The 12,500-nt window shown below is 48.7% G+C and overlaps 1 protein-coding gene across 1 annotated transcript in view; it reads right to left on the bottom strand.

The window, feature by feature from the left end:
* The window catches only part of LOC143276890 (kinesin-like protein KIF13A), a 332,067-nt gene that overhangs the window by 45,116 nt on the left and 274,451 nt on the right, over positions 1–12,500 (bottom strand). Inside the window, exons 13-17 of the mRNA XM_076581546.1 lie at positions 9,322–9,547; positions 5,554–5,716; positions 3,224–3,370; positions 1,887–2,033; positions 149–277 (exon numbers count right to left, since the gene is read on the bottom strand). Coding sequence (XP_076437661.1) covers positions 149–277; positions 1,887–2,033; positions 3,224–3,370; positions 5,554–5,716; positions 9,322–9,547 — 812 coding nt within the window. The remainder of the gene's footprint in view (positions 1–148; positions 278–1,886; positions 2,034–3,223; positions 3,371–5,553; positions 5,717–9,321; positions 9,548–12,500) is intronic.

Here is a 12,500-nt window from a genome sequence, read left to right as displayed (position 1 = left end):
CCCTCCTCCACACACTCGGAGTTTCTAGTCTATGTATCGCAGCTTCCACGGCACACACACACACACACACACACACACACACACACACACACACACACAAACACGCACACGCACACACACACACACACAGTGATCAAAGGGACGTTACCCTGATGAGGAGCGGCGCCCCCATGGGCACGGTTGTCTCCTCCTGGTTGCCCTCTGAGGCCAGGTCCACATAGCGGTCCAGGACTGCACCCCCGGTCTTGGAGATCTCGATGTGCAGCTTGCCCGCCACCTGGAGAACATTAACAGGAGGTGATGGTGGTCGTCAAGTGGTTGGAGCTATGTCTGATCTTACTAGACTCCCCCGGTCTTCCTACACTCCCCCGGTCTTCCTGAACTCCCCCGGTCTTCCTGAACTCCCCCGGTCTTCCTAGACTTCTCCAGTCTTCCTACACTCCCCCGGTCTTGCTAGACTCCCCTGGTCTTCCTAGACTCCCCCTGTCTTCCAAAACTCCCCTGGTCTTCCTAAACTTCCCATGTCTTCCTAAACTTCAACCGGTCTTCCTAGGTTCCCCGGTCTTCCAAGACACCTCTGGTCTTCCTAAACTCCCTCGGTCTTCCTAAACTTCCCCGGTCAGCTTGACGTCGTGGAAGAGACACCCCCCCTTCTCTCTCCTCCCCCCCTGCCCCCCCCCCCCCACACACACTCCCCCTTCCCTCTCTCCACCCCAGCCCCTCACCCCTACACACAGACTTACCTCCCCCTGTTGACTGACGATGGGCACGTGGTAGGCCAGTTTGACGTCGTGGAAGAGACACTCCCTCCCCCCTCCCCCCCTACATACCCCCCCTTCCCTCTCCTCTCCCCTCCCCCCCTACATACTCCCCCTTCCCTCTCCTCTCCCCTCCCCCCCTACATACTCCCCCTTCCCTCTCCTCCCCCCTCCCCCCTACATACCCCCCCTTCCCTCTCCTCTCCCCTCCCCCCCTACATACCCCCCCCCTTCCCTCTCCTCCCCCCTCCCCCCCTACATACTCCCCCTTCCCTCTCCTCCCCCCTCCCCCCTACATACTCCCCCTTCCCTCTCCTCACCCCTCCTCACCCTTCCCTCTCCTCCCCCCTCACCCCCCCTACATACTCCCCCTTCCCTCTCCTCCTCCCTCCCCCCCTACATACTCCCCCTTCCCTCTCCTCCTCCCTCCCCCCCTACATACTCCCCCTTCCCTCTCCTCCCCCCTCCCCCCCTACATACTCCCCCTTCCCTCTCCTCCCCCCTCCCCCCCTACATACTCTCTCTTCCCTCTCCTCCCCCCTCCCCCCTACATACTCCCCCTTCCCTCTCCTCCCCCCTCCCCCCTACATACCCCCCTTCCCTCTCCTCCCCCCTCCCCCTACATACTCCCCCTTCCCTCTCCTCCCCCCTCCCCCCTACATACTCCCCCTTCCCTCTCCTCCCCCCTACATACTCCCCCTTCCCTCTCCTCCCCCCTCCCCCCTACATACTCCCCCTTCCCTCTCCTCCCCCCTCCCCCCTACATACTCCTTCCCTCTCCTCCCCCCTACATACTCCCCCTTCCCTCTCCTCCCCCCTCCCCCCCTACATACTCCCCCTTCCCTCTCCTCCCCCCTCCCCCTTCCCTCTCCTCCCCCCTCCCCCCCTACATACTCCCCCTTCCCTCTCCCCCCCTCCCCCTTCCCTCTCCTCCCCCCTCCCCCCCTACATACTCCCCCTTTCCTCTCCTCCCCCCTCCCCCCCTACATACCCCCCCCTTCCCTCTCCTCCCCCCTACATACTCCCCCTTCCCTCTCCTCCCCCTCCCCTCTCCTCCCCCCCTACATACTCCCCCTTCCCTCTCTCCACCCCACCCCCTCACCCCTACACACACACACACACACTCACCTCCCCCTGTTGACTGACGATGGGCACGTGGTAGGCCAGCTTGACGTCGTGGAAGAGACACTCCAGGAAGATGTTGGCCACCCCGATCAGCGTGTGGTTCTCTTGGGAGTCGTAGAACGGGTCGCCCACCTGGGGTGGGTTCTCGTCCTGTTGAGGGGTGTGGAGACATATACACATACACACACGCACGCACGCACGCAATGCGCAAGCAAGCACGCACACACACACACATGAATGAAGAAAGTGATATTTTTGTTTTGTTTTCTAACACACACGCACAAATGCACACACAGACACACACACGCACGCACACACGCACACACACACACATGAATGAAGAAAGTGATATTTGTATTCTGTTTTCTAACACACACGCGCAGACGCACACACAGACACATACACACGCACGCGCGCGCGCGCAGACACACACATGAATGAAGAAAGTGATATTTGTGTTCTGTTTTTTAACACACACGCACACACACACACACACACACACACACACACACAACAATGAAGAAAGTTACATTTTTTGTTTGTTTTCTAACACACACATACACACATGGATACCCACACGCCCCCACATACACACACAAACGCACACACACACACGCACACACTCTCTCTCTCACTCTCTCTCACCACAACACAGCACAACAAAACAAAAAAGAGTTCCAAAATTCGTTTTCTTATCACATTTGTAATTACAAACTGTTGGAACACGTTCCCATACACATAAACACATGCACTGCACACACTTCCACCCCCCTCCCCACCCCGTCTAAAATCACTTTAGTGAAGAGACGTTAGATTAATGACCAACCAACACTCTCTCTCTCTCTCTGTATTTCTCTCCCTCTCCCCCCCCCCTTTCTCTCTTCCTCTCTCTCACACACAACAAAACACCACCACCACCACCACAAAAACAACCCCCCGCCCCCTAAAAAACAACAAACAAAAAAACAACAACAACACGTAACACCACTCTCTTCCCCCCCACCACCATCACGTACCATCATGGGCAACCCCTGAGCCTTCCTCTCCCACCCACCCCCCACCCCACAAAAGAGCACACCACACCACACCACACCACACCACACCACAAACCACCACCCCCACCCCCGCAAAAAAACAACAACAAAAAAACAAACAAACAAACAAAAAAAACAACACACGTAATAACACCACTCGCTTCCCCCCACACACCCCCCCCCGCACACACACACACACACATACACCACAAAACACACACACACACACACATCTCTCCCCCCCCCCCCAACACCCAATCCACCCCCCACCCAACCCCCCCCCAACCCCACAACACACACACGTACCATCATGGGCAGCCCCTGAACCTTCCTCTCTTCATACATCTCCCTCATGTCGATGATCTTGTTCTCCAGCTTCTCCAGAGTCCAGATGAGGCCGCTTCGCCGCTTCCTCGTCACCGAGATGGCCGGCTCGCTCACGAAGGCCCCTCTCTGCACACATCGGTGGGACACTGTTTCAGTTTCAGTTTCAGTTTCAGCAGCTCAAGGAGACAGTCACTGCGTTCGGACAAATCCATAACACGCTACACCACATCTGCCAAGCAGATGCCTGACCAGCAGCGTAACCCAACGCGCTTAGTCAGGCCTTGAGAAAAAAAAAGAAAAGAAAAAAAGGTGAATAAATAATAGATAAGCTTACATAAATAAATAAATAAATAAATAATAATTATGATATAAAAAAAAGAAAAAAAAAAGGTAGTAGTAATGATAATAATAAATAAATAAATAAATAAATAAATAAATAAGACAACATTGTGATGGGTTCTAGTTTCTCAAAGGAGGCAGTCAGTGCGTTCGGACAAATCCATAATACGCTACACCACGTCTGCTAGGCGGATACCTGACAAGTGGCGTAACCCAAGGCCTTTCCTCCTCCCCCTCCTCTTCATCCTCTTCATCATCACCTTCACCATCATCTTCATCCTCTTCCTCGTCATCTTCACTGTCATTATCATCACCACCATCATAACCATCATCATCACTATCACCATCCTCAACATCACCAGCGTTATCATCATCACCACCACCACCATCGTCATAATCACCAACACCATCACCATCATCATCATCGTCACAACAATCAGCAACCGTCATCATTCATATTCTTTGTTATTGTTATTGTCATCATCATCATCATCATCATTATCTTTATCATCATCATCATCATCATCACCACCATTAACTACATCAACATCATTTTTAGTGGCTAAACCGCCAACACTACCACCACCAACATCATAGAATAGAATATGTCTTTATTACCAAGTGTACCGGGGTCACAAGGAATAATATCATCATCATATGTTGAGTGATGGAGGTAACGCGTCCGCCTTTGGTTCGAATCACGGCTCAGCCGCCGATATTTTCTCCCCCTCCACGAGACCTTGAGTGGTGGTCTGGACGCTAGTCATTCGGATGAGACGATAAACCGAGGTCCCGTGTGCAACATGCACTTAGCGCACGTAAAAGAATCCACGGCAACAAAAGGGTTGTACCTGGAAAAATCCACTTCGAAAGGAAAAAATACCAAAAAAGAAAAAAAAAGAAAAAAAAAAAGAAAGAAAAAAAAGGGTGGCGCTGTAGTGAAGCGACGCGCTCTACCTGGAGAGAGCAGCCCGAATTTCACACAGAGAAATCTGTTGTCATAAAAAGAAATACAAATACAAATCAGTATCAGTATCAGTAGCTCAAGGAGGCGTCACTGCGTTCGGACAAATCCATATACGCTACACCACATCTGCCAAGCAGATGCCTGACCAGCAGCGTAACCCAACGCGCTTAGTCAGGCCTTGAGACAAATTCAAATCATCATCACCACCACCACCACCACCACCACCACCACCACCATCGTCATCATCATCGTCATCATCATCATCATCATCATCGTCACCATCATCATCATCATCACCATCACCATCATCGTCACAACCATCATCATCATCATCATCGTCATCATCATCATCACCATCATCATCATCATCATCATCACCACCACCACCACCACCATCATCATCATCATCATCACCACCACCATCATCATCATCATCACCACCATCATCATCATCACCACCACCACCACCATCATCATCGTCATCATCATCATCATCATTATCATCATCACCATCATCATCACCACCACCACCACCACCACCACCACCACCACCACCACCACCACCACCACCATCACAACCACTATCACCACCACCACCATCATCATCATCGTCATCATCATCATCACCACCATCATCATCACCACCATCATCATCATCATCACAACCACCACCATCATCACCACCACCACCATCATCATCATCGTCATCATCACCATCATCATCATCATCATCATCACCACCACCACCACCATCACCATCATCATCACCACCACCACCATCACCACCATCATCACCACCACCACCATAACCATCATCACCACCATCATCATCATCATCACAACCACCACCATCATCACCACCACCACCATCATCATCATCGTCATTATCATCATCACCATCATCATCACCACCACCACCACTATCATCATCATCATCATCACAATCTCTGTCATCAACACCACCCACACCCACCCACCCACAACCACCCACCCACCCACCCACCCGGCGGTTGGGGCTGAGGTTGGCGGCAGGGATCTGCAGCGTGACGTGGAAGTGGGTCTGCTTGCCCATCTCCAGGGCCAGGAAGTTGGCCTCCCTCACCAGGGCGTTGGCCTTCACCACCTCTTCCCTCAGCTTGGCCAGACTCTGCTTGAACTGCTTCTCCCTGCACCAGTCACAGTCACCACGCAGGTGCGTGTATTGTCGCACGTGCATGAAGGTACGTGCAGCACGCGTGCGTGCGTGCGAGTGTTCGCGCGTGCGTGCGCGCGCACACACACCCACACCCATCCATACCTACACACATGCGCAAATGCATGCAATACAAGACTTGTGTGAACAAAGCGAGTCTATGTTATAACTCGGTGTTCGGTTGTCTCAGTGTGTGTGTGTGTGTGTGTGTGTGTGTGTGTGTGTGTGTGTGTGTGTGTGTGTGTGTGTGTGTGTGTGTGTCCCATTACTAGTACTACTCCACCTCCTCCTCCTATTCCTCCACCACCTCCTCCCCCAACTGATCTTCTTCCTCCTCCTCCTCCTCCTACACCCCCCTCCTGCCACACCTACAACTAACACTTCTCTTCCTCCTCCTCTTTCTATTCCTCCTCTTCCTACTACTCCACCACCACCTTCTCCTCCAACTTATCTTCTTCTTCTTCCTCCTCCTCCTATAACTTTCCTCTTCTTCTTCCTCCTCCTCCTCCTACAACCACTCCTGCCACACCTACTACTAACACTTCTCTTCCTCCTCCTCCTCCTTCTATTCCTCCTCTTCCTACTACTCCACAACCACCTTCTCCTCCAACTTATCTTCTTCTTCTTCTTCCTCCTCCTCCTATAACGTTTCTTCTTCTTCCTCCTCCTCCTCCTTCTACAATCCCTCCTGCCACACCTACTACTAACATTACTCTTCCTCCTCCTCCTCCTACTTCTCTTCCTCCTCTTCCTACGACTCCATCACCACCCGATCCTCCAACTTTTCATCTCCTTCTTCATCCTCCTCCTTCTACACCCCCTCCTGCCACACCTACACTTCTCTTCCTCCTCCTGCTCCTCCTCCTCTTTCTATTCCTCATCTTCCTACTACTCCACCACCACCTTCTCCTCCAACTTATCTTCTTCTTATTCCTCCTCCTCCTATAACTTTTCTTCTTCTTCTTCCTCCTCCTCCTCCTACACCCCCTCCTGCCACACCTACTACTAACACTTCTCTTCCTCCTCCTCCTCTTTCTATTCCTCCTCTTCCTACTACTCCACCACCACCTTCCCTCCAACGTTTCTTCTTCTTCTTCCTCCTCCTCCTTCTACAATCCCTCCTGCCACACCTACTACTAACACTTCTCTTCCTCCTCCTGCTCCTCCTCCTCCTTCTCTTCTTTCTGCAACCCCTCCTTCCACACCTACTACTAACACTTCTCTCCCTCCTCCTCCTCCTTCTATTCCTCCTCTTCCTACTACTCCACAACCACCTTTCCTCCAACTTATCTTCTTCTTCTTCTTCCTCCTCCTCCTATAACTTTTCTTCTTCCTCTTCCTCCTCCTCCTCCTACAACTCCTCCTGCCACACCTATAACTAACACTTCTCTTCCTCCTTCTCCTCCTTCTATTCCTCCTCTTCCTACTACTCCACCACCACCACCTTCTCCTCCAACTTTTCTTCTTCCTCTTCCTCCTTCTCCTCCTCCTACTCCTCCGCCTTCTCTTCTTTCTACAACCCCTCCTTCCACACCTACTCCTCCTCCTCCTCCTATTTCTCTTCCTCCTCCTCATCCTCCAACTTGTCTTATTCTTCTTCCTCCTCCTCCTATAACGTTTCTTCTTCTTCTTCCTCCTCCTCCTCCTACAATCCCTCCTGCCACACCTACAACTAACACTTATCTTCCTCCTTCTCCTTCTATTTCTCTTCCTCCTCCTCCTCCTCCAACTTATCTTCTTCTTCCTCCTCCTTCTGCAATCCCTCCTGCCACACCTACTACTAACACTTCTCTCCCTCCTCCTCCTCCTTCTATTCCTCCTCTTCCTACTACTCCACAACCACCCTTTCCTCCAACTTATCTTCTTCTTCTTCCTCCTCCTCCTCCTCCTACAATCCCTCCTGCCACACCTACTACTAACACTTCTCTTCCTCCTCCTCCTCCTTCTATTCCTCTTCTTCCTATTACTCCATCACCACCTCATCCTCCAACTTATCTTCTTCTTCTTCCTCCTCCTCCTACAACCCCCCCTGCCACACCTACTACTAGCACTACTCTTCCTCCTCCTCTTTCTCTTCCTCCTCTTCCTACTACTCCACCACCACCTTCTCCTCCAACTTTTCTTCTTCTTCTTCCTCCTCCTCCTCCTACAACCCCTCCTGCCACACCTACTACTAACACTTCTCTTCCTCCTCCTCCTTCTATTCCTCCTCTTCCTACTACTCCACCACCACCACCTTCTCCTCCAACTTTTCTTCTTCTTCCTCCTCCTCCTCCTACAACCCCTCCTGCCACACCTATAACTAACACTTCTCTTCCTCCTTCTCCTCCTCCTACTCCTCCGACTTCTCTTCTTTCTACAACCCCTCCTTCCACACCTACTCCTCCTCCTCCTCCTCCTCCAACTTGTCTTCTTCTTCCTCCTCCTTCTACAATCCCTCCTGCCACACCTACTACTAACACTTCTCTTCCTCCTCCTCTTTCTATTCCTCCTCTTCCTACTACTCCTCCACCACCAGCTCTTCCTCCTCCAACTTTTCTTCTTCTTATTCCTCCTCCTCCTATAACGTTTCTTCTTCTTCTTCCTCCTCCTCCTCCTACAATCCCTCCTGCCACACCTACTACTAACATTACTCTTCCTCCTCCTCCTCCTACTTCTCTTCCTCCTCTTCCTACTACTCCACCACCACCACCTTCTCCTCCAACATATCTTCTTCTTCCTCCTCCTCCTTTTCCTCCTCCTCATACTACTACTGCCTACTGCTACTTCTCGTCCTCCACCACCACCTCATCCTCTTCCTACAACTACAACTACTACTACGACACACACTACGAAAACATCCAAAAGAAACCATCTTTTACTATCTTTTCTTTCTTTCATTCTTTCATTCTTTGTCTTTCTTCCTTCCTTTCTTTCTTTTATCCTTTCTTTTTTTTCATTTCTTTCTTTCTTCCTCCCTTTTTTCTCTCCATTCTTTCTTCCTTCCTTTCCTTCTTTCTTCTTCCTTCCATTCTTCTTTTCTTTCAATCTTTCTTCCTTCCTTTCCTTCGTTCTTTCTTCCTTTCTTCTTTCTCCTTTCTTCCTTTCTTTCTTCCTTTCTTCTTTTCTTTCAATCTTTCTTCCTTCCTTTCTTTCTTTCTTTCTTCCTTTCTTTCTTTCATTCTTTTTTCTTTCTTCCTTTCTTTCTGTCTTCCCTCCTTTCTTTCTTTCATTCTTCCTTTCTGTTTTTCTTTCTTTCTTACTTTCTATCTTGCTTCCATCCTTTATTTCCTTCTTCTTTTCTTCCTTTCTCCCTTCCTTCCTTCCTTTCTTGCTTCCTTTCTTTCTTTCATTCTTCCTTCCTTTCATTCTTTCTTCCTTTCTTTATTCCTTCTTTTTTTCCTTTTCTTTCTTTAATTCTTTCTCCTTTCTTTCTTCCTTCCTTTCTTTCTTTCATTCTTCCTCCCTTTCTTTCTTTCTTCCTTCCTTCCTTCCATTCTTTCTTACTTCCTTTCTTTCTTTATTCCTTTCTTTCATTCTTTTTTCCATTCTTCCTTTCTTTCTTTCATTCTTTCTTCCTTCCTTTCTTTCTGTTTTCACCTGTCCTGGGCCCACTGCTGGTACTTCCTCTGGATGCTGCTGATGGTGGAGGCGGCGGTGGTGGGGGTGGTGGCGCCCGGGGTGACGGGGGTGGTCGGGGTGGTCGGCGTGAAGCGGGTGGCGTCCCACAGCTGCACGGGGAAGCTCGGAGTGCCAGGGGACATCAGCTGGTTGCGCAGCATCTGCATCTGCCGCTCGTACATCTGCCGCTGCTTCTCCAGGGCCTCTGCGGGCGTTTGTTGACGAGACACGCACACGCGCACGCACGGACGCACACACACACACACACACACACAGACACAGGCACAGACACACACACACACGCACACGCGCGCGCGCGCGCACACACACACACATACAGAGTCACATCAGTAAAATAATTGGCTCTGTTACAAAAAAAAAAACACACACACCAACACACACACACACACACACACACACACACAAAGCAAACAAAAACCAAACAACTGTATGTTCTGGATGTGATATAGGTGAACGCTAAGAGACGCGGGAACGGTCAAGTTTATCAATTGTATCAGCATCAGCATCAGCATCAGCACGTGTGTGTGTGTGTGTGTGTGTGTGTGTGTGTGTGTGTATGTGTGTGTGTGTTGGTAGTGTGTGTGTGTGTGTGTGTGTGTGTGTGTGTGTGTATGCACACGCACATTTGCGTGCGATTAGATGTATGTATGTATGTATGTGCGTATGTATGTATCTTTGCGCGCGCGTGTGTGCATAAGCGCGCGTAAGTGGGTGTACGTAAGAATATATGCATGCGAGCATTTCAGTGTGACAGAAGGCATGTACATACACGTGTGTGTGTGTGTGTGTGTGTGTGTGTGTGTGTGTGTGTGTGTGTGTGTGTGTGTGTGTGTGTGTGTGTGTTTCGTGCGTGCATGCGTGCATACGCGCGCTCGCCTGTATATCATAATGACGGTTTTTTTTTTCTTTTCTTATTTTCATTTTGCAATGCATTGCATTTTGCATGCCGTCGGGCGTACGCATCATCAATAAAGATAGGAACAAGTGTATTATACACGTTCGTCTGAACTCCCAGCCTGAAAACAAGAACAAAAAACCACACAAAAAAACCCAATGTAATATGTTTATATGCATGTAATATGCAGCTTCTGTTCAAACGTGTGTGTGTGTGTGTGTGTGTGTGTGTGTGAGAGATAGAGTTTGTGTGTGTGTGTGTGTGTGTGTGTGTGTGTGTGTGTGTGTGTGTGTGCGCGTGCGTGCGCGCGCGCGTGTGTGTGTGTGTGTGTGTTGCAGTGCGTGCATGTGTGAGTATGCACAATTTTTTTTTTTTTTAGTATTGATATGCACTTGTACGTATCCTAATTTCTACTGTATCTGTGTTTGTGTATGATTTTAGATTGATGTTCGTACCTTGTTATGTACTACCCCCCCCCCCCCCACCTCCCCCTCCCCCCAATATTCCTTGTGACCCCGATACACTTGGTAATAAAGACATATTCTATTCTATTCTATTCTATTTTACCACCACCAACAACAACCCATATACACGAGCCATATTGGAGAAGATTGATGCAGATGAAAAAAAAAAAAAAAAAAAAAAACAACAAAAACAAACAACGAAAACAAAAACAAAACATCATCAACAACAACAACAACAAAAAGAAAGAAAAAAAAAGGGAGATATCAATAAGGATTTCCTGGGAATAATATTACCGTATAAGCTTCAGATTTTTTTTTCTTTTTATTTTCTGGCGTTAGCGTCTTTTTTTTTTGTGGACTGACAATTCGCACGAAGATAATGGAAACAGATGGAATGCATCAATGTCTTACAATTATATTCCACACACACACACACACACACAGACACACACACACACACCACACACACACAAATGAAATGAAGAATGTGCCTTTTGTTTCCGTACTTATTTCTGCTTTTTGTTATATTCATATTTCCTTTATTATTATTTTTTTTTACTTGATTTTATTTATGAGTGGCTTAAAAAAAAATTTCTCTTTGTTCTTTTGTGTCCCCTCCCCCTCTCTCTCCCTCTCTCTCTCTCAGCTCTGTCTGTCTCTTTCTCTCTCTGTGTCTCTCTGTCTCTCCCTCCCTCTCTCTCTTTGCGCGCGTCTCTCTCTTTTCCGTCATTCTCTCCCTTTCTGTCATTATTCCCCTTTTCCCTTTGCCAACAAAAAGAATGGCATTGTCAATGGCAATTTTTATCTTCCTGTAGTGTGACCCCCCCCCCCTCCCCCCCGCATCCCCTACACCCCCCTCGCGCCCCCACTCCATACCCCTCTCCCCGCCCTCCTACTTCAGTAAGGGGCTTTGGCCTTTATCCGAATAAAAGATCGTTATCGTTCTCTCACTCTCTCTCTGTCTATGTCTCTCTCTCTCCCTCCTCTCTCATTCTTTATCTAATATATACATATCCATGAAATATTTATTAATCTTATTCATCGCTCTCTCTCTCTCTCTCTCTCTCTATCTCCCCTCTCATTCTTTATCTAATATACACATATTTCTATCCATGAAATATTTATAGACAGATAGATAGATAGATTGACAGACAGACAGAGAGAGAGAGAGAGAGAGAGAGAGAGAGAGAGAGAGCGATGAATAAGATTAATAAATATTTCATACATAAAATATGTGTATATTAGATAAAGAATGCGGGGGGGGGGGGGGGGGGGGGGGTATAGATATAGAGAGAGTTTGCTGTGTGTGTGTGTGTGTGTGTGTGTGTGTGTGTGTGTGTGTGTGCGCGCGCGTGTGTGTGTGTGTGTGTGTGGTATTCATGGTATGCGAGAAAATTTCTACTCATTTATTTATCTATTTATCCACTTACTTTTTTTTTTGTTGCTGCCCCATCATGATTATGTACCAGTACATCATTCAGTGGCATTACTCCCACATCGCTCATTCCGAGTCCTTCATACACAGATGAATAGGAATTCGTATTTAATCATTTATCTATTGTATCCATCTGTTCATTATTTCTGCTTGGTCTTATTTCTGCATCCAAGTAATCTTTCAGTCTTCCCTTTGTTTTTCTCTTACTTTTTCTCTCCCCTAATATCTCCTTCCTGCCCACAGTTCTCTTTCATTTCAGCCGAGTCCCCTTCAACATCTCTCTCTCTCTCTCCATTTTCATCCCTCTGTGTCTATCTCAACTCCACCCCCACCCCCCTCCCAT

Source organism: Babylonia areolata, chromosome 33 (assembly GCF_041734735.1).
Source record: "Babylonia areolata isolate BAREFJ2019XMU chromosome 33, ASM4173473v1, whole genome shotgun sequence".
NCBI lineage: Eukaryota > Metazoa > Mollusca > Gastropoda > Neogastropoda > Buccinidae > Babylonia > Babylonia areolata.
Note: the sequence above shows the minus strand (reverse complement) of the source record. Positions and strands in the feature narration are given on the sequence as shown.